This window comes from Salvelinus sp. IW2-2015, linkage group LG11 (assembly GCF_002910315.2).
Source record: "Salvelinus sp. IW2-2015 linkage group LG11, ASM291031v2, whole genome shotgun sequence".
NCBI classification, from domain to species: domain Eukaryota; kingdom Metazoa; phylum Chordata; class Actinopteri; order Salmoniformes; family Salmonidae; genus Salvelinus; species Salvelinus sp. IW2-2015.
Genome location: NC_036851.1, coordinates 18,995,402 through 19,017,838, shown reverse-complemented (window position 1 = coordinate 19,017,838; position 22,437 = coordinate 18,995,402). Strand labels below are relative to the sequence as shown.

Sequence of the window (22,437 nt, the reverse complement as noted above, 5' to 3'; positions counted from 1 at the left end):
ACCCCTAATCATATACTCATGTTTAGAAAGCAAGGATCTGGGATTGGCTGGCACAGCAGCAGCATAGGCTTACCCTCCCAACACCCTTGCATATCATGTCAAATCATAACCAAACACCAAATTTGATCTACTCAAGCTATGAAACCCATTATTACGCAATCAAATGCCTGATAATCGGCCACAGAGATTTAAAAATAATAATTCCATTTGCGGCTCTTTATGAAGATTACAAATATTTTGAGCCCCCTCAATTGGAGAGCATTATCGCACCAGGAAGAAAGGAAGGCGCAGGGAGGGATAAGCCTTTGAACAGGGGAAAGAMGGGAATCATGCTGTCTGAAAATAGCCTGATAATTTGGGGTCTGACACAGAAGGCGTCTGATGTAGTGGTTAGATCCACAGCCCTGAGCTCTGAGGAGAAAGAGGCCTCTTCAGAAAGCCATCATTTCCAGGGTGCCGAGAGCACAGCTATCAAACCGTATACGACGGGTTTGATCATCAACACTAGAGGCATTAAAATATATATATATTTTAAAAAAAACATTTGGATCAGCTTTAATATTGTAGATAGATTGTGGCTTCCATCAATGTAATTGTCTGCATCATTTCCAATTCCCCATATTTTTTGTAAATAAATAAATACACACACACACACACACACACACACACACACACACACACTGCATATAAAAAATATAAATGTATTGTCCCCTAACCCTACCACTCCTCCTCAAATTGGAGTAAACTAATGGACAACACAGCACTAGAGGCTTGGTTATAACACACACAGACCACCACAACAACCTGTCTGGCTGAGAACATCAAGGGCAATCAATGTAAACAGTCAGCCTCAGAGGTTCATTGAAATGGGACTGAAGAATGCACAAATGAATAGCCCTCACCCTGGTATTGTGCAAGTACAAAGGGCCTCAACAATAGGTGGGGGAAAAGAATAGAGGACCAAATTATTACACTTTTGTAATGGTTTTGAAATGAGRATTGTCATACGCCCCATAATTTTGCACGAAGGTGTTGTTAACAGAAAAACACAGACCAAACCATTGTAGAAATGTTGTATGGGAGCAATAGCTACTGTATAATGTGTAGGACCTTTGTTCCATTTTACTTTTGTATACCTCTTATCTCCAAAATACACTTTTCAGGGAATGGAAAACATACCTATTTTCCCATTAACGAACATACAATTATGAATATTCAGAAGCTATTGTGAATACATTTTATTGGACCTAGTGTCATGAAATGTTCAGAGTACATTTAGAGGAGTTACTGCTTTCAGTACATGAATGGAGTTGCGAGGTTTTCATCAGACAGCGATGAATTATGGCTGCCATTCAGCACTACTGTAGCTCTGAAATCCCCACGGTTCTTAGCGAAGCACGCTGACTGCACAGCCAAGCGGAAGACCCTGAAGATCACTTAGAGCTGTCAGCCTAAACACAAACGCCTGAGCAGCCCCTCTGAATTAATATTATGATTGTGGCCCTTCGGGGCCCATTTCCAATACAGAAGGACTGTGGTGTATTGGTCTCTCCCTCGTCATTCAAACCTACTGGGGTTCACAGGTGCTGGCTGCTCCAAATCCAATTCCAGCAGGCCAGGCCATAATGACTGTCTCAGTGATGAAGCTGCCTGTATTGGACCAGGGTCTTTGTGGGTGTAGAGACAGACTCTTTGTGTTTGGGCAGAAGGCATGTCCACTCTCCACTCAATTGTGTCACGCCATTAATCACATGCGACAGTCCATCGTCTCGGGCTAATATATGCACTGGTTTTACCTAAGGCTAATACAATGAGGCCTTACTGACACACACAGGCATATGCACGCATGCACGCTTGCGCACACACCCGCACAATCCCTCTTTTATGGACTTCTTTCAAATCTCCATTGATTGACAAATATTGATCCTTGTTAGTAAAATTAGGAATTGTCACAGTGAGTCCCAGTAGGAGAGAAGGCGGGGGCCCATCTTGATGTTATGTATTCCATTAAAATCGTCACCACCTGGCCTACACACAAACTCACAACACGCACATCAAACATTCTCCTTCTAGTCCAAATTCATTATTCAGTATTTCTAAAGGTGCACAGCTTGCCTGAGTTTGAGTTCAAACAGGGCAGAGGCTGATTCTGCATTGAGAGAGAGGCTGTGGKACCAATCCACATACAGGACATGCCTGACTTACCATATAAAGAGAAGTGGAGAGGCAGAGGGAGGGAGAGTGAAATAGAGGAAGAATATCTTGCTCGTGGTCTGCATAACTGAGGCTTCACATGATATGATGTATGTCACATGATGTCCGTCACTGGCGTAGACAGAGGCTGAGGCCTTAACACTCACCATGGGAGTGCTCTTATACCCTTACAGAGCTGGACCCCTGGAACAAATACACAGTCTGTGTGTGTGTGTGTGTGTGTGTGTGTGTGTGTGTGTGTGTGTGTGTGTGTGTGTGTGTGTGTGTGTGTGTGTGTGTGTGTGTGTGTGTGTGTGTGTGTGTGTGTGTGTGTGTGTGTGTGTGTGTGTGTGCTGTCTCTTATACACATCTAGATGTGTATAGTGTGTGTGTGTGTGTGTGTGTGTGTGTGTGTGTGTGTGTGTCTGTGTGTGTGTGTGTGTGTGTGTGTGAGAGATGGGACATATCAACCTCAGTCATCAGATGATTGAGATGGATTCATTTTAGATTTAATAATAAAATGTCAAGTTTGAGACACAGGCAAGGCCACTGTTCTTCTGAAGACCAGCATCACATTTACACAACACAGACATTCATACCCAGGCCTAAAGTCTCTACAGGTCAGACAGTCTGTCTGGGGCTCCCATAAACATCCATCAAAACACACCAAACTGGACCATATGAATGGATAGATACACAAGCTGATAGAGGACACGTGTCAACAAATCCCCTACTAACTTGGAGGCACACACACAAGCCTCTGGGCATCCCTTTGTCACAGGAGAGTATCAGGCATCTGGCACCTGCTCCCACCCCCAGCCTGTACCCCACCCTACACCATGATGCCAAACACACACCTCCCAACCCCACCTGTGAGACTGAGACAAAGAGCTGTAACACAATCTCACTCAGGGACACCTCAGACAGGAGAGGAGCAAGACGATGTCASAGACCACATGCCTATCCTTCTGAAAACATACACACACCTCCCCTGCCAACACAAGCCCTAACGTCCCTACATTGAAACATATCACTTTCACTCTTCCGTGACCATCTAGAGAGAAAGAGAAATGTGGGACTATGCAGTCGTCTCAGCCAGGAGCGGACACCAGAACGTTTACACATGCATCAATGCTCTGAATCCACAGTCGGAGTAATCATAGTCTGCATCACTATTTAAACACATCAAAAGACAAACAATCACAGGGATTGTGATCCAAACCAGATGCACCTTACCATACGGGCCTGCTGAGGCGAAGTCACTGTTTATGGGCGATGTGTCCCCACATGACATGACAGAAGATTCCCACACAGCTGTGTACAGGACGGTTTTCCATAGGTCAAAAACTGCCTTTTTATGTCTTATGCATCACTCCCTCCACCTAAACAGTTGACATTTGACTCCGCATACAGCATTCATTATACAGTATGTCTATTTGGCTTCAATCGGCAAAGACATGAAAGAGGCTAAATATGGAAGAGGAGAATTTGAGTAAATAAATAAAACCAGATCAGGCCTGCTCTTGTTACAATCAAACTAGAAACCAATTACACCCCAAGAAGACTGATAAATATGTGAGCCTTTGATATCTGCGCTGAATGAGAAAGAGCCACTCTACAGACAGATATTAGTGTGTGTGTGTGTGTGTGTGTGTGTGTGTGTGTGTGTGTGCTGTCTCTTATACACATCTAGATGTGTATAAGAGACAGACCTAGTGTCGTGAATCAAGAGCACAGACCCAGAGTCAAGGGGACTACAGTGACAGTTAGTCTGAACATTTAGCAGTCCAGGTCTGGACAGCATGAGGAAACACTTCAACTGGAAAGTTACAGAAACATGTTGTATAATAAAGTTTAAGCTAAGGTAAAGCACAAATAACAATCATAATACTAGAAATATCATGCAGTAAAATATTGTCAGCATTAAATAAAATTGTATTTGTCACATGTGCTGAATTAAACAAGTGTAGATTTACAGTGAAATGCTTACTTACTAGCCCTTTCCCAACAATGCAGTTAAAATGTATGAAAATTAACTAATAGATAAAAAGAAAATAGCAACACAATAAAATGAGGTTATATACAAGGAGTACAGAGTCAGTGTACCCTTTGCTATGCATCCTGTTTCCATTGATCATCTTTCAGATGTTTCTACAACTTGATTGGAGTCTACCTGTGGTAAATTAAATTGATTGGACGTGATTTGGAAAGCACACACCTGTCTATATAAAGGTCCCATAGTTGACAGTCCWTGTCAGAGCAAAAACCAAGCRATGAGGTCAAAGAAATTGTCCGTAGAGCATGTGACAGGATATGGAAGAGTACCAAAATATTTCTGCAGCATTGAAGGTCCCCAAGAACACAGTGGACTCCATCATTCTTAAATGAAAGAAGTTTGGAACCACCAAGACTCTTCCTATAGCAGGCCGCCCGGCCAAACTGAGCAATTGGGGGAGAAGGGCATTGGTCAGGGAGGTGACCAAGAACCCGATGGTCACTCTGACAGAGCTCAAGAGTTCCTCTGTGGAGATGGGAGAACAATCCAGAAGGTCAACTATCTCTGCAGCACTCCACCAATCAGGCCTTTATGGTAGAGTGGCCAGATGGAAGAAAGTCCTCAGTAAAAAGGAACATGACGGCTCACTTGGAGTTTGCCAAATGGCACCTAAAGACTCTCAGACCATGAGAAAGATTCTCTGGTCTGATGAAACCAATATTGAACTCTTTGGCCTGAATGCCAAGCGTCACGTCTGGAGTAAATCTGGCACCATCCCTACGGTGAAGCATGGTAGTGGCAGCATCATGCTGTGAGGATGTTTTTCAGCGGCAGGGACTGGAAGACTAGTCAGGATCAAGGGAAAGATGAACGGAGCACAGTACAGAGAGATCCTTGATGAAAACCTGCTTTAGAGCTCCTCAGGACCTCAGACTGGGGTGAAGGTTCACCTTTCAACAGGACAATGACACGAAACACACAGCCAAGACAACGCAGGAGTGGCTTCGGGACAAGTCTCTGAATGTTCTTGAGTGGCCCAGCCAGAGCCCGGACTTTAACACCGATCAAACATCTCTGGAGAGACCTGAAAATAGCTCCCCATCCAACCTGACAGAGCTTGAGAAGATCTGTAGGGAAGAATGGAAGAAACTCCCCAAATACAGGTGTGCCTTGTTTGTAGCATCATACCCAAGAAGACTCAAGGCTGTAATCGCTACCAAAGGAGCTTCAACAAAGTACTGAGTAAAGGGTCTGAGTACTTACGTAAATGTGATATTTCCACTTTTATTGCTTTGTCATTATGSGGTATTGTGTGTAGGTTCTAGAATAAGGCTGTAACATAACAAAATGTGAAAAAAGTCAAGGGGTCTGAATACTTTCTGAATGGACTGTAGAAGTATTTTTCTCTTGCATATGCATATTGAGCAGTGTGTGAGTATGTCCATACTTTGCACGACTGTGTGTGTGTCCATGCTTTTTATGTGACTGTGTATGTATTAATAGCCAGGAGGCTGCTAGTGAGCCCTGTATTTCATGGATGAAAGAGTAGCTGCTCTGCCATTCTGGGCTCTGCCTATCAATGCATCTTAAAAGAGAGGGCAGGAAGTGGGCCCTAACAGGAGAGAGGAGGCACTGCCAACTTCCTGTGATCAGAGACAGATCAACGGACYGCATCCAGAGACGCTGAACTCCCTGACACTCAGGCCAACAAACACACACACACACACACTCTCTCTCTGCTGAGTGTAACCAGTGCTCCCYAGAGGCGCAGCGGTCTAAGGCACTGCATCTCAATGCTAGAGGCGTCACTACAGGCCCTGGTTTGATCCCGGGCTGTATCACAACCGGCTGTGATCGGGAGTRCCATAGGACGGCGCACAATTGGCCCAGCGTCGTACTGGTTAGGGGAGGGTTTAACTGACTTACCTAGTTAAATAAAGATTAAAATAAATAAATAAATACAAATAAAAACGTAACGACGTCTGAAAGTAAGGGCACCACTGGGCACTGTAAAGGTCTTCCATCTGAAACTTGAGAAAACAAAATACTATTAAAAGTCTATTCTACACCATGTTTATGGATTTAACTTTTTTTTTTAAAGAGTTTGTGTGCATGCGTGCGGTAGAGAAAAGGAGATAGGAAGCAGCACTTAGAATATTTCAGAATGAGCACCATGTGGGGTTTGTGGGCCCTGCCAAAATCAGGCTCAAGCCTTTATCACCCTATTAAATCCTCCATTCCTAGAGGAGAATCATTGCACAAGAAACCAGAACTCTTGCTCCAGCAGCTCCAAATGGAAACCAGAACTCTTGCTCCAGCAGCTCTGTGTAGAAACCAGAACTCTTGCTCCAGCAGTCTCCGGAGAAACAGAACTCTTGCTCCAGCAGCTCCGTATGGAAACCAGAACTCTTGCTCCAGCAGCTCCGTATAGAAACCAGAACTCTTGCTCACAGCAGCTCCGTATGGAAACCAGAACTCTTGCTCCAGCAGCTCCGTATGGAAACCAGAACTCTTGCTCCACAGCAGCTCTGTAAGGAAACCAGAATCTTGCTCCAGCAGCTCCGTATAGAAACCAGAACTCTTGCTCCAGCAGCTCCGTATGGAAACAAGAACTCTTGCTCCAGCAGCTCCATATAGCAACCAGAACTCTTGCTCCAGCAGCTCCATATAGCAACCAGAACTCTTGCTCCAGCAGCTCCATATAGCACTGCATATTTAAACACAACACTCATGCTCGCTCTTGTACGGCCAAGTTTATTTGTGTAAATTGACTGGTTGCCAAGGAGATGTGTGTGAGTGACCAGAGTCGGCTGGTATCTTGACAACTAGCCATGCTAGAATAACAGAGACATTACCATTAGTAGGGTTACAAATGGTCAGAGAGCCAACAGGCATGGCCTATACAACAACCAGATTAACAGTGAAAGAAAGGAAGGCTACAGAAGAGAGAGAAACACAGCTCTTTTGTGAATGTAATTGGCTTTCGACTCCAGTGAGCTTGTTTTGTCCTCCTTGTCTGGTTAGTTACACTGCATGTCTGAGAACAGCTCAGTGCTGCTGCACGGTTTGAGTCCATAGCGTACTGCAGTAAAGTTGAGGCTGAGACGGGAACTTGGATTGAGTTAACTGAAATGAATACAGTTAACCATATCAATGTTTTGCATCTTCTACCTTGATCTTCTTTTGTTGTGTCTTAAGATAAGTGCCACCAAGTTCAAAAGTATTTCTTTTATTTAACCTTTAATTTTACTAGGCAAGTCAGAATGAAGCACTTTGTGAGGTATAGAGAGTCATTTCCAAGTATTTGACATCCGGTAAGTGTCCCTTCCTAAACACAAAAGACATTGACTATGCAGAATGACAACCAGAACCTTTATTGGGCTGTTGAGGGGTTGATAGTTATGTAAATAAATTACCTGCATTTTGTCTGTATTTCCAGTGTAGCAGAGTCCCATAGAATGCTTAAACTCATAAAGTATGCCCTACATTTGAAAGGTTTAGGGCCTTGTGTCTTGTGAAATAAGCGACCATATAAGTAACAAGGAAGGTTCCCTTTCATTTCAAGGCCACTCAGTGATTTATCACTCAACCTGATATTCTTGTAGTTTGAGCTAACAGGAAGCGTTCTTCTTTCACTCAGTTTGAAGTTGAAAGTGTTCAAATTAGCTTTGACTATTCACACAATGTCATATCTAGTGACCAGATTCTGTCAGTCCATGGTATCACAGGTTATTGTAAGGGTTAGTACTGTATATCACTATACCGACCCGGGAGAGTGACATGGGGGATATGCAGGTTGCCTTTTGTTGAAGTGAACCAGGAGAAGACTGCAGGCTCACTGGTGACTGAGACATCATGGAGGAGGGGTTCTACATCATAGGGCATCACTCTCACACCTCCATCCTATCTCTGGATGCTTATGTAGTGTCACTAATGTGGAACAGCACTTTCTACGCAGTTTCAAACAAACCAACAGCCTGGRAACTGTCTGTTTAGCTTTCTGTTGTGTAATCTTCATATTGGAGGAGGAATTGTTTCTCCTCTCCTAGGCAATCAGCAATTAGTACCAGGAGGTGTGCTCTTCACTTTGCAAGGCAATTATCAATTAGTATTAGTACTTGAGTCTCCCCTGTTCTCTCAATGGCAGCCGTGTCAGCGGCGGTCTCGTCGCAAAACTAAAACCGTCACCGAAAGAAAGACGGTCCTGCTGAGTTGTTCTGCAGAGTTATTCTAGGAAGGAAAGAGAAGGCYTCTCCACACCACTATCTCCCTTGASTATATCACCTAGTGATTTTTCAGATGATCTTGTTTTGCTCTTTTGTAGCTTTGGRAACTATGTGTGTGTTTTCTATACGTGTTCGCTCCTCTCCCTGTAGGCTTTACAGACGCTCCCCACCCCTTGGTTGCAACCATTCTAATTTAGTGTAACCTGCACGCACAACCCATGTGGAATTCCTGGTCTCTGGCAGCGTTTGGAACTGACGATCTGTGGTCAAGAACACAGAGTTCATCTCGGCCTATGCTGCCCTTCAGTCCATTGACTTTTTCGTCCTGACGGAGACATGGATCACCCCATAGAACACTGCTACTCCAGCTGCTCTGGAGTAGCAGTGTTCTATGGGGTGTTCTCAGTGTTCTCTCATAGTCTCAGAGCATCTGGTCGTCATGGTGGTGGCACAGGGAGATACTAATTTCTCCTGGGTAGAGATTTTCCCTTTTCTCCCTCACTCACCTGTCCTTCTCCTCAATTGAATTCCATGCTGTCACTTGTCCACTCAAGCTTAACATTGTCATCTATCACCCACCAGCTGCCCTTAGAGAGAGTTCCTCAATGAGCTTCACACCTTGATAAGCTAATTTCCTGATGATGCTCACCYCTCTTTGTACTTGGCAACTTCAACCTCCTGATGTCTGCCTTCGATTAATTTCTTTCCAACTCTCTCTTTCCCCTCCTTGCCTCTTGATCTCACCCTTTCCCAGTCCCCTCCCACTCACAAGGCAATAACCTTGACCTCGTCTTTACTAGAGGCCTACAAATCTCGCTGCAACCCCCCGCCGTCGCAATCTTTGCTCTCTCTCCTCTTCTATCCTATCATCTCTGCCTTCTGCTAAATCTTTCTCCCTCCGGTCTCCTGATTCTGCCTCTTGACCCTACTCTCCTCCCTTTCTACATCCTAGGACTCGCACTGTCCCCTTTCTAAATCCTATCTAAATTTCAAGCTTCTACCTCCGTCCTTAATCCTCCACCCCTCCCCCTCCCTCTCTGCGGACGACTTTGTCAARCACTTTGAAAAGAAGGTTCACGACATCTGCTCCTCATTCACTCAGCCTATTGAGTCCACTAGTCCCACTCACACAGAACTACCCTAGGCCTTGACCTCTTTCTCCCCTCTATCTCCAGATTAAATCCTACGACTAGTGAGGTCTGGCCGTCCGACAACCTGCCTTCGACTCCTTCCCTTCCTCCCTTTTCCAGAACATCTTCGGAGATCTTCTCCCATTCCTCACTTCCCTCAGRAACTCATCCCTGACCATTGGCTGCGTCCCCTCTGACTTCACTATGGCCCAAGTCACTTCCCTCCTCAAGAAACCAACACTCGACGACTCCTGATGTCAAAAATTACAGACCGGTGTCTCTTCTTTCTTTTCTTTCCAAAACACTTGCGTGTGCTGTCTCTGACGAACTCTCTCGCTATCTCTCTCAGAACAATCTTCTTGACCCTAACCAGTCAGGCTTCAAGAGGGGTCACTCAACTGAGACTGCTCTTCTCTGTGTCACAGAGGCTCTCTGCATTGCTAAAGCTGTCTCTCGCTCTCCATTCTCTTCCTCCTAGATCTATCCACTGCCTTCGACACCGTGAACCATCAGATCCTCCTCTCCACACCTCTCAGGGCTGGGCTTCTCAGGCTCTGCACATGGATTGCATCCTAACTTGAAGGCCACTCCTACCAGGCGACGTGGAGAGGATCTGTGTCTGCACCACGTACACTCTTCTCTCTACACACCAAGTCACWRGGCTCCTTCATATCCTCACATGGTCTCCCCTATCATTTCTCTGTGGATGACACTCAACTACTTTTCATRTTACGCCCTTCTGACACCCAGGTGGCGACACACATCTCTACGTGCCTGGCAGATATCTCAGTTTGGATGTCGGCCCACCACCTCGAGRTCAACTTCGACAAGACGGAGCTGCTCTTCCTCCCGGGGAAGGCCTACCTGCTTCAACACCATCTCGCTCCTGCATGTTCATGCTCTACAAAATCTGTAGAGTACAACCCTACCTCACACAGGAAGTGGTGCAGGCCCTAATCCAMGCACTTGTCAGCTGGACTACGGCAACTCACTGTTGGATGGGCTCCCCACTTATCCAGAGCGCTGCAGCCCTACTGGTGTTCAACCTTCCTAAGTTCTGCCATGTCACCCCGCTCTTCTGCACACTCCACTGGCTTACAGACAAAGCTCGCATCCACTACAAGACGATGGGACTTGCCTACGGAGCAGCAAGAGGAACTGTCCCTCCCTACCTTCAGGCTATGCTCAAACCCTACACCCCAACCCGAGCAATCTGTTCTGCCACCTCTTAGTCCCTGCCCATCTCCAAAACCCTAACCTCTTCAAGAAGTTGGTCTTAAATAACCCCCCCCCCCCCATTGTTAATTCATGCCTTCATCATGAACTAATACTCGTACTTGGCTCCTCCCCCCTTAGTAGTTCTGACTTTGCTGATGGCTACTTTATTGATGATATGTACTTACTATGACTGCGATATGTGCGAGATGCGAGTGCGAGATATGATCTCCCGGGTGGCGCAGTGGTCTAGGGCACTGCATCGCAGTGCTAGCTGCGCCACCAGAGTCTCTGAGTTCGCGCCCAGGCTGGGCTGGGTTCGCGCCCAGGCTCTGTCGCAGCCGGCCGCAACCGGGAGATCCGTGGGGCGACGCACAATTGGCATAGCGTCGTCCGGTTTAGGGAGGGTTTGACCGGTAGGGATATCCTTGTCTCAGTATGTATAAAAAAAATTAAAAAATGTAATGAAATGTATGCACTCCACTGTAAGTCGCTCTGGTTAAGAGCGTCTGCTCTTGGCCGGTAGGGATATCCTTGTCTCAGTATGTAAAAATGTAATAAAATGTATGCACTCTACTGTAAGTCGCTCTGGATAAGAGCGTCTGCTAAATGACTAAAATGTAAAATATGTGATTGTCCAACCTAACTATCTTAAGACGAACACATTAACTGTAAGTCACTCTGAATAAGAGTGTCTGCTAAATGACTAAAATGTATAATAAAGCTTAGTCTGTTTTGTTGTTGAGCTGCGTCATTAATGGATTCTGCTGTGTGCTTTGAGTCATTGTGAGCTGTGGATGTGATTGGGATAAAAATAACACTTCGCCCACTCCTCTGATGACGGAGAATACGCAGAGCCTCAGTATGAGGGAATAGATACAACACAGCTTGCAAGACATCTTGGGTCAGATACAAATCAAACCCACACACCAGAACATTTGAGTTTTAGCTAATAAACATTGAATTAACTGCATCACTCAAATGTGATTCATACTTTAAAAGAGAAGGAACAATGTGATTTTTCCACAGTGCAGGTTAGATTGAATTCTGGCCCTGGTACATGCAATGATGAATACTGAGTTGGACAACAGCTCACAGATCAATATGCTCCTAAAGGCAGTTGGCTAAATCAATAAACCAATCAAATACCTCAACAATGTCTGCTGTGTCATCAAGCRAATTTTTAGTGGCTAAACAAATTAATACTGTTTCAATGGGATTCAGTAAAATAATGAAAATAGGACATTTCTGCACAAAAAGGATAAACGAAGTGTGAACGTGTCTATTGTTTTGTCTTTTAGTCCCCACATCTTCTGATATGAGATGTAGAATAATGTAGAATGTTTGGTGTCTGTAAAGGGGATTTTTTTACGCATTATATTTATGAAACGACTTTGAGAAAAACACTTCTAGCCATATTGATGCTGAAAATGTCAGGCGATAACGTCAGATACAACACTGACCTCTGCTGGTGATTCTGGTGCTGATACGTCTCCGAAAAATCTGAACAGCAACAAGAAATCTAGGGGTGATGTAACAGTAAACTCATCATCAGACACGTTAAAGGACTTATACGTTCTCCTGAGCAGAAACACAGAATCATCAAAACCTCTCCAAAAATTCCTAAAAGCAGACAACTCATCTGGAATGGCATACAACATTCTAATCTGCAGTAACATTCTCTATTATGGTAGTGGTGGRGGTGTGGGGTTCTCTCCCCATACAGGAACATGTGACTGGAGAGGGAAACAGAGAGAGGAGGAGAAAAAAAAAAGAGTACAAAATCAAAGGAGTCTTTGAAGCGGTGCACTGCTCCAACTGAAGGCCCCACTGCAATCTGCAGTCTGCTGGCTACCTGAACACTGCACCTTGGTGCATAGAGAGAGGGTGGGACAGAGGGAGGGAGGGATTGAGAGAAGGGAGATGGAATGCAGGGAGAAGGGGATGGAGGAATGGAGAGAGAAGGGYATGGAGGGAGAAAGGGATGCATGGATGAATGAAAGGGATTGAGAAGGTATAAATTATACTGCTGAATGTGCCAATACGATATGAAAGTAACACGTTCCTACGTCATACTTCTGGGTCATGTCCTATAATCTCTCAACTAGGCTTCAAGATTATATAAACATATAACATTATATTAATGTATGTGTATTGATTTTCTCATACCCGATGCCTTATTTGAACTGCTGCAGCCTTGTTAGCATGCTGGAGTGTGCCTGCTCGGGTTGAGGACTCATAGGACTGTAAGAACCCATCAGTTACAGGCTGTTTGATGTGTTTAATATTCTATTTCTTTTGTAGACCGGCAAGCRGRTGAAAGTGAMACATATAAAGCTGGTGGGAGTTGTAGTTCATGTGTGTAGTTCCAATTGAAACYGTTGTATCTTTTCAGCTTTGTGCTTCTTCTTGACCATAAAATACGTTGAAAACCGGCATGTGGTAAGTAAATTCATTCGGAAACACGCATACATTTATTATACATCTTAAATGAACCACATTTTTATGACTGAGGACGCAAATTTGAGGTTAATTCTTAGCCTACAAAACAAGGATCCAGGAATTGTCACTTTCATACCGTATAGTCATGGGAAGTTAACATAAAAGTTAGAGTGATGAGAGGAGATGGGCTGGTGGGTGAGGAGTTAGAGARCTCCACAGCTGTGTGGTGTGTGTCTGGTGTATCTGATCCAGTGTGTGTTTCAGTGTTAATGTCTGACCCTGGCCTAAAGGGACATACAGATCATGACTGTGTCTCCTGCTGCTAATCTGGGAGTGACTATCTGCCAGAGCTAGGATTTAAAAACAAAAGTCAAATTGGGGCTGTTTATATTAGTTATATAAGCTGTGCTAGGCTGAACCTGAGCCCAGGCCAGACGTCTGTGGACTGAAACCATAGCTCTATTAATGTGAGATTTTACTAGAAAGTACTGTGTGGGATATCAAATCCTCTGCATCAATATAGTCTAACTCCAACTGTCCAGCAATGAACCTGATATATACTGAACAAAAATATAAAAACGCAACATGGGCCAATTTCYAKGATTTTACTGAGTTACAGTTCATATAAGGAAATCAGCCAATTTAAATAAATTCATTAGGCCCTAATCTATGTATTTCATATGACTGGGAAGCGGCGCAGCCATGGGTGGGCCTGGGAGGGCATAGGCCCACCCACTTGGGAGCCAGGCCCACCCACTGGGGAGCCAGGCCCAGCCAATCAGAATTAGTTTTTTCCCCACAAAAGGGCTTTATTACAGACAGTTTCATCAGCTGTCTGGGTGGCTGGTCTCAGACGATCCCACAGGTGAAGAAGCCGGATGTGGAGGCCCTGGGCTGGCGTAGTTACACGTGGTCTTCAGTTGTTAGGCCGGTTGGACGTACTTCCAAATTCTCTAAAACTTCTCKAAATTCTCTAAAATGCGGCTTATGGTAGAGAACTTAACATAAAATTCTCTGGCAACAGCTCTAGTGGACATTCCTGCAGTCAGCATGCCATTTGCATGCACCCTTTTATTGTCCCCAGCAGAAAGTGCACCTGTGTAATGATCATGCTGTTTAATCAGCTTCTTGATATGCCACACCTGCCAGGTGGATGGATTGTCTAGGTAAAGGAGAAATGTTCACTAACAGTAATGTAAACCAGTTTGTGCAAAAAAAATGAAAGAAATAAGCTTTTTGTGCATATGGAATAATTTTGGGATCTTTTATTTCATGGGACCAACACAAAAATGTTGTGCTTATATTTTTGTTCAGTATTTGTTGATATAATGGTYACATCTTTTAACACTCGAAAAAGCAATCACCTGCAGTTCCACTGAATTCTAATTAATGAGTAGAAATAATAGAATATCCACAGTCTAATTGCATAGAGGAATGTTAACAGAAGAACATGTAAAGTGACGTGAATGAACAATACAAACCCTAAAAAGTGTGGGCGYGTGGGAATTGTAGGCTGTAGTACGTAGTGAATGTTAAAGTCAGTGTGGGGATGACGGCTGTGAGACTCCCCCCTTTATTCCAGGTGACAGTTCAAAGGTAGCTCTGGATGCTAAGCCTTCATTAAGGCCAGATCAGCACCGGGGCAGAGCGCTGTCTGCATGGCTGGAAACTCCTGGGGGTGGAACTCTCAGGCAAAGCCATGGTTTATTCACATCAAGGGGGAGAGTGCATTGATCAACAGAACCTTTTCCTAATTTCAGAGTGGAACAAAGATGTATACAGCAACAGCAAGGTTGCAAGCAAAATCCTTTTTTTTACAAAATCATGAGGAAGAATGTTTTTCTACAGTTATCCAATGTCCTTGGACAGTTTGTTACAAATCGATGTTTAAAATACCAAATGCACTTCTCCATCCATTGGGATTCACTCTCCCTCTCTATTTCCATGTCTTTCCCACTGTCTCTCGCTCCCTGCCTTAAACTCTAGCTGAACTCTATCCCCTAGGTAAAGGCTGCCTCCACCAGAACCACATGTTAGTTTGACCACGGTAAGCACCCACCCATGGAAGAGCTGAGTGACACACATACAGACAACTATATCCATCAGCTTGAGCTTCTCTCTGATAAAAAATMATATGTCTCAAGTCTATGAGAGACAGAAACTACAAAAGGATGTGCGTGCTTGTGGATACATGCAATCATTATAGCGGAGATTATATGACTATAGATACAAAAGACAGTCTTAACTGTACAACTTGATTCAGTCTCCCTACATAACGCGGATAAGCTGGTCTACTACACCACTATCTGGTGAGTATGACTTCTGCCACTTCCCCAGGGACAAAGAGGGGTTTTCTGATGCCTATCCGTCTCTGTCCATTACCCAGAGTGCTTTGGCACCTGTTCAGGATGACCTCTGATAACACAGTCTAGGAAAATAGATGGGGATCAGACTTAGCTGTAGACTTAAACTATCACAGGAGACTCACAGAGATGCCTCTAGTCTGGCACAAGATGACTATGCTTTTGTTCAGGGTCAGCTGTCGAACACACGCAGTGCCATAAGGAGTATACTGATTGTTGCAAAAAATAGTCATTGCAGCTCACTATCTGTACCAACAATTAATAACACAATCACACAAGTGATAAAAGCTGAGTGACTGTTCCATTTTCGACATCCATACCTTATGTCTACTTGCTGCAAACAAATTTCCCTTTGGGATTTCTACTCTAGTCTAATCTAATCTATGAATAGTATGTTCGCCTCCCTGTGGACAAACAGAAGCACTTCACCGCCGGGACAGTAAACAGAAACAACTGAACAAGGCTCGTTTGAGCTTGGTCTAATATAATTAGATGACAAGGAAAGTTACACCTGAACACGGAATGTATAAACTTTAAATGCAAATCATATCGCTGAATGTGCAGTCACTTTTGCGTGAAGAGAAAGAGAGAGCCCATTTGGCAAGTGACTGCTGGGCTGCCTCTCTGATTGTGTGGGTCTTCTGGCACTGGCACACTGGAGGTTGCCTCTACTCCACAGAGTCACAGTCAGGGTAGAGAGAGTACCTCTGTTGTCTGAACGGGCCAAGACTTGAATCAATAGCACTTCAATTMAGCTATTAGGCTGTTTAACCTCTAAAAGTTAGAGCTCACTTTGTTGGCACAAAACTACCTCCATACATTTGTATGGGTTACCATCAGACGAGTCCCGGGACACTTGTGGGGGTCGTAGAGCAAAAAGAGAACACCATCATGTAGGCCAAACCGCTCGGACACTACAGACGTTTTCATTAGAAGACCGATTTTCGGGATGTCTCATGGTCTGATAAACACCGCTGTAGCTCAGRCACCTCCCACCGCAGAAGGGCGACATAGGCGGATTCGGTGGATTGAGACGCAGCCCATGCAAAATTATATCTCCWGCTTAGACTCTTAAGGATTAAAGAACAAGATGCAAGTAGATGGGTTGTAGGAATGTAAAAAACATGATACTAATGACATAAGATATGTAGTTTCTGTTTGAGAAAAAGAGATGATAGCCACACTGGACCAGAGCAACCCAACACCTATGACCGCTTCTCCTCTTACATGCCCCATACAACGGCTGGTGAATAGGAAAACCCTCTCCCTATGACAAAGACACAACACAGTCATCAGATAACCATAGTGCATATAKGAATACAAAACACATTCGTCATGCAGTTTCATCTCCCCGAGCTGCGTTCAGCATCTGTTACAGAGGTATAATCAGATAGAATTTCCCCTCTCAAGGTAGACAAACACAGAAAGACCATAAAGAGCTGCTCTGACAGACACAATATGTCAATATCACTTGGTATCAAAGGAGAGCGCTGGATGGGAGAGACCCTGGATAAAACTAAAACAACAGGCTCTGTTATCTGGGGAGGGATCCTTCCACAATGACCTCTGTCTGAGAGGCAGCCACCCCTGGCTAATCTTGACTTTTGAAATGCCACTCCATTTGAAATCATGAGCCGTCCGATTGGACCTCTGTGTCTCACCGGGGTACCACATGCATATGCCCCGCTTCCCGTTTCCGTGACCACCATCCATAATTGAAAGACAGCCAATCAAAGACTCTCCTTCTCCCTCTTGAGCTCATAGAGAAGCCAAAAAAGCAACTGATCTTGGACCAGCCTTTGATGCAGAAAAGGAGAGAGTAAGAGAGAGATAGAGAGGAAGGGACCTGTCAGAGGATCTGTAAATGTCAAACTATGATTTATATCAGGATTAGAGAGTTCTCTGGGTTTGTATTATTGCTGAGCATCAGTCATCTATCAAAAAACCCTCTGGGGCTGTCAAAACACAGACCCTTTCAAAATGGACCCTCTTAAACGACAAAGACAAAACATTCCATTTACACGATAAAAAGCCCCCCAACATCTCATTTTCCTCCTGACCCAAATGAGTGTTACCATGCGGCACAGATGTTGCTGCTTTCCACTTCAAAGGTCACGGGGAGTGGACTGGAGGAGATAATGATTTGGGCCCATTACCAGTAAACCTGTCCACTGCTTTCACTGGAGGTTGGCCTCTATCTCCATGCTAGTACAGAGAAGAACATTGGTAAATCCACCAGGCCTATTGTGTGGTGGTGGTCACCAGGGTCTCCCCCCCCACCCTTATAGGCTGTGGCCTCTTCAGTACTAAACCGAGAGACTCCCTTTTAAAGGGCCATTCATATGCCAAACCAGTCTGACAGTTTTATTTGACTGGGCTGCTTGTTAACATGCTGAATAGCAGGGTGGGCCTGTGTTATGCAGATCAGGTCAGGTTACTGTGAGGACAGACGTCAGTGGGCTTTCAGCCCAACTCAACCCAAAACCCCCCCGCCAACCCCCCTCTCCTCTGCTTTTAGTCCAGCTTGGATTTCAATTTAGGCCTTGGTGCATACAAGAGCAGGCTTTGTCCAAACAGTATTGCAAATACCATCACTAGCATACTGTACAGTGCAAATTAAGGTGCTGGCAAAAGGAAATGAGTGCAAATGGGGACATTTTACAGAAATCAACTAACAGGAAATTTTACATAAAACCTACCCCAATATTAACTACAGGTCAAGTGTTAACATTCAAAAACCATTATCATTGACAGCGTGCACTTACATGTCTCGGTGGAGCATTGGGCGAGTTATTGAATTCAGTTTTAAAACATACAGGTGCAGAGTTAAGTGGGTCACACGATTAGGCTGATCAGATATCTGGCTCACACACACCGTTCGTGTTAATAAGCTCTGTAATGAGTCTCATTAGTACAAAGAAAATCAATCAAGCCAACGGCTAGCATTAATAATTCAAAGGAGCGCGTTGCACAAGTTAAATCCACTTCTGTCTCTCCCTATCCTATCCTGCCTAGAGCTGACAACTCTGTTTACACAGCACTATTGGCTCTCTGACACACTGGCAGTGGGGTTAGTAACATGCTGCTACTCATCAGCAGAATGTTGCCAGTCTTGAAAAGATAGGTAGATTGAATTGGTCTGAAGTCAGAGGCAATCAGACCAATCCTCTGAATCAATACCACGAACTAGGCAGACACTTGTCTATTTAGAATAGTGAAGCTCACAGTAGCTCATTACATATTATATTACTGTTCACACAAGTTGCTTTTCTGAGAACAAATCGTGTCATAAAAAAAGTGACAAATTCTCTCATTAGAGTTTTCATTAGTTCATCTTTTTCTGAGGGCGGAACAAATGTGATTGGTTGGATGAAAGCTCAACAGTGGTGGATGGAGAATACGGTCAGTAGTAGGCCCGAGTGATTTTAAATGGATGACACTTGACTGGGTTTTCAGTAGGAGCTGAATGGAGCCAGCAAACACAGTAAAACCACAGTGGAAGAGTAGGCATGAACCACCAAGACACCAGCTTAGGGGAAGCTTCTTTATATAGCGCGGAAGAAGGGAGGAACGGAAAAAAACATACCATCTCTTCCTGATATCTCAAGCTCCTGAATATTTCGAAAAACATGAATATTTTAGAGAATTCAGAGCCATACACACATGTTAAAGTGTAGGGAATGGTAGGGGGATGTTGGTCTCAGCGCTTACTTAACCCAGTCCCTTTTACTGTAGTTATTTATTTTTTCCCAGTTCTTAAATGGCCTGGCTCTCCCAGCCTCCCTGGCTTACCTTCAGACTCACATTTTGCATGTCATCAAAGTGTGTGCTGCTGTGCAATTACATGTCTGACATCAGCAACCTTTAAAACTGTGGCTGTTTAAAGAGCTCATCCTGTTATAGAGAAGTTAAAACAGTCACGATCCCCTCCCACACAAACACACCATGATCCTCATCAATAATGCTCCCAAGGAGACAATTCAAGGTCTAATTTTGGCAGTCTGGCAGGTCCCTGTGTTGACATAGAAACGGTTGTTTTGTCACTCTTAGTTAATAAACAGCAGGGTTGATATGGTAGCCAACCTACAATGTACGCACTCCCTTCTCTGATTCCCTCATCTACAACACTGAGGTCAGCTAAAGTCCACATTCCAAATAAAACACCCATATCTGTATCAATCGGCATGAAAACAGGCTTTCCTGAGAAAGAGAGGAAGAGACTGGTTGGAGCATTTTCTTTCCAAGAAGGAACAAAGGGGTTCAGTGATGTTTGTAGCCATAAAGTTCCCCCATACCGTTCCAGCTTCTACACACAAAGCAGGGTTTCCACGACCCGTCTGTAAGAAATGTCCACTGTAGGGGTGGTTTTTCGGGAAGAAGTTTACTTTTATTGTGGCACTGCAAAGGCAATTAAAGGCACATTCCAGAGGTTGACTGTTGTCCCGTAATGGTTTACAGAATGGAGGCCTGAATCATGATGATCCTCTGCCTAACATGCCAGCCTCTCCCCTCCTCCCTCTCTCATTGTAGATTCGCTTATGGTGATCGCATGCTTCAGTTCGGCTGGCACCTAGCCGAATGATTTTACTCACATACTCCCTTAAAAGACCTTCGCTTGAAAAATGGCAATAGTTCTGTTTGTCCATTTTCAGACGCCGTAGCCAGTATACACTTCCTTAAAATAGTCTGAATTAATCTAACTCAAGAAATTTGTCATAAATGTATACGTTTTTTGCAGAAGAGATCTTGGTCGCGTGATTTTACATTTTACTAAGATGTTTGGAGTATTTTTCAATGAAAAAATGTGCATAAAAAAGAGTCGCCTCTCGTTGAATGACAAAAACTTTATTGAAGAATCCCTACCGTTGGCCAATCACCGACGGAGGGTGGTAGACTTAGGCTCCGAACCTCGGCTTGCCCTTTGTGTGCCCGAACAGCCCCCCCCAAAACGTGTTGAAGTCCAAAACGTCACTAAATGTCGTCATAATGTATGCACGAACTCCACCGAACTGTTTCAGCTGGGAATCATGAGGACGCCTTTAGACAGACCAGGCTTTGCTTTCGTTAGGGCTGCTTACATTGCTGCTACAGATTAAACTGTATTCATAATTGAGGAGTACCCTGATTTACCTAACATATCATACTAAATGGAGTCTCGCGGACCTACGTACAAAATAATACGAAATGCTCTGAGACCAGGTTGGACCACACCACTGCAGCTTTCACTTGCCATATTCAGGGCAATGCATGTTTTAGTAATAACTCTTGTAAACAGTTCTGGAAAACTCATGTTGTCTTAAATATATAGCCTCTCTAAGAGTGAATCAAACAAACACAGCTTATATGTGCAGCATATCAAAGACAAACTACCCAGCGCTCTTTCCTTTCACTCTAAAGCAAATACAGCAGTGGAGAGCGTGTGTAGAATGTCTGCTTAAATCTCTCATATTGCATGAATGGCTAAACTGTTGAGTTAGGGCACACAGATTCTGAACAATGTCTTGCCGACTCTGATATGCACGGCTGAGTCCATTTAGCAAAAACAGGATGGCTTCAGTAACCCTCAAAAGGTGTCCTCCAGACCAGTGCACTGCAGAGGGGGAAGTGTCCACTGCATCAAACTGGCATAGAMACATGGTTCATACTACTCAAGAGCTGTACGTATTCAATTTCCTTAAGACGTTTTCTAAGGCAGGGAGCAAATAGCATTCCACGGTACCAACTGCCACCACTGAAACTTTGAACTTAAGTGGACTGAAGTTTTTGGCTGGGAGGGGCGGAGGGATGCCTAGCCACAGTAAGGGCAAAGATAGAGAAGGAGAGAGAGGGACCCTACCTCCATTTGTGCAGAGTGAAGCCGGGACACTGGTCTCCACACACGTTACACGGCTGTCCTCTCTCCGGCTCATCAAGGGTGTTCAGCTAGTGATGGAGAGAAGAACCTATATAGTTAATGATACCTGCTGTTATCGCTCATCTCTTCTGGATTCATCAAACACATGCTGTCTCTCACATGACAATTCACATTCAGAAGTCTAACTATTTAGAGAAGAAAAAAAAGTATTCAGAGTCATAATTAGTCATAATCAAACCTAAAAAACATTGAAATAATGAGACATTGCAATGACATCAAGCCTATATATGACTTGGCCCAGATTATTTTTTTTAAAGAGTAACAACTAAATACAGAACTCAGTATAGTCCATTGCCTCTGGGTACATGTGTGGAACACAAATGAGGGCAAACACTTATGAAAGAAATGTCTGGTGCAGTGAACTGAAAGGCTTAACAAAGTATGCGTATTGGGGTAGATTCGTAGAATACAAAACTAACTATTCTTACATCAGCGGGATAATGTTGTGGAATGAGCCTTTGAATTGTACTGGTGGATGCGTTCTCTCCCGATCAAATGAGAAGTGCGAAGAGGACTAGGAATTTAACGTTACTGCTTTCCCGATTAAGAAACAAAGTCCACAGACAGCAAAATAACATTTAATTTATATAGACTTAAACCACAGCAGTGTATCTGGACACCGGGATTAAACAGCACGCCGTGGTCGCGCGCGCGTCATGCAACCGTACTGTACCACATTTCTGCAAAAACGTGGGATCCTATGGAAAAACTACAATTTGTATCACTCACCGATCTGCTGGATTCTCTCTTCTTGGAGCTGCGAGTGAACATGACAATCTTGTTCCAGGACAGTGGGCTGAGAACTGAGAACAATAACGCAAAAAGGACACTTGGAGAGTGTCCACGCACTTTCGTAAACAAATCCCCACGGTGGCGCTCGACGTTCCTCAACCAAACAGAGCCCTCGCGGTCCTATCCCGTTACCCCGTTTCATTAATGAATGAAGGAGCGCGGTTTC

General features: G+C 44.2%; 1 protein-coding gene across 1 annotated transcript in view; it reads right to left on the bottom strand.

Annotated features, from left to right (window-relative positions):
- The window catches only part of LOC111969945 (prickle-like protein 2), a 107,416-nt gene extending 84,979 nt beyond the window's left edge, over nucleotides 1–22,437 (bottom strand). The window contains 2 exon segments of the mRNA XM_023996343.2: nucleotides 21,402–21,487; nucleotides 22,209–22,437. Of these exon segments, the coding sequence (XP_023852111.2) occupies nucleotides 21,402–21,487; nucleotides 22,209–22,250 (128 nt within the window). The 5' untranslated portion in view covers nucleotides 22,251–22,437.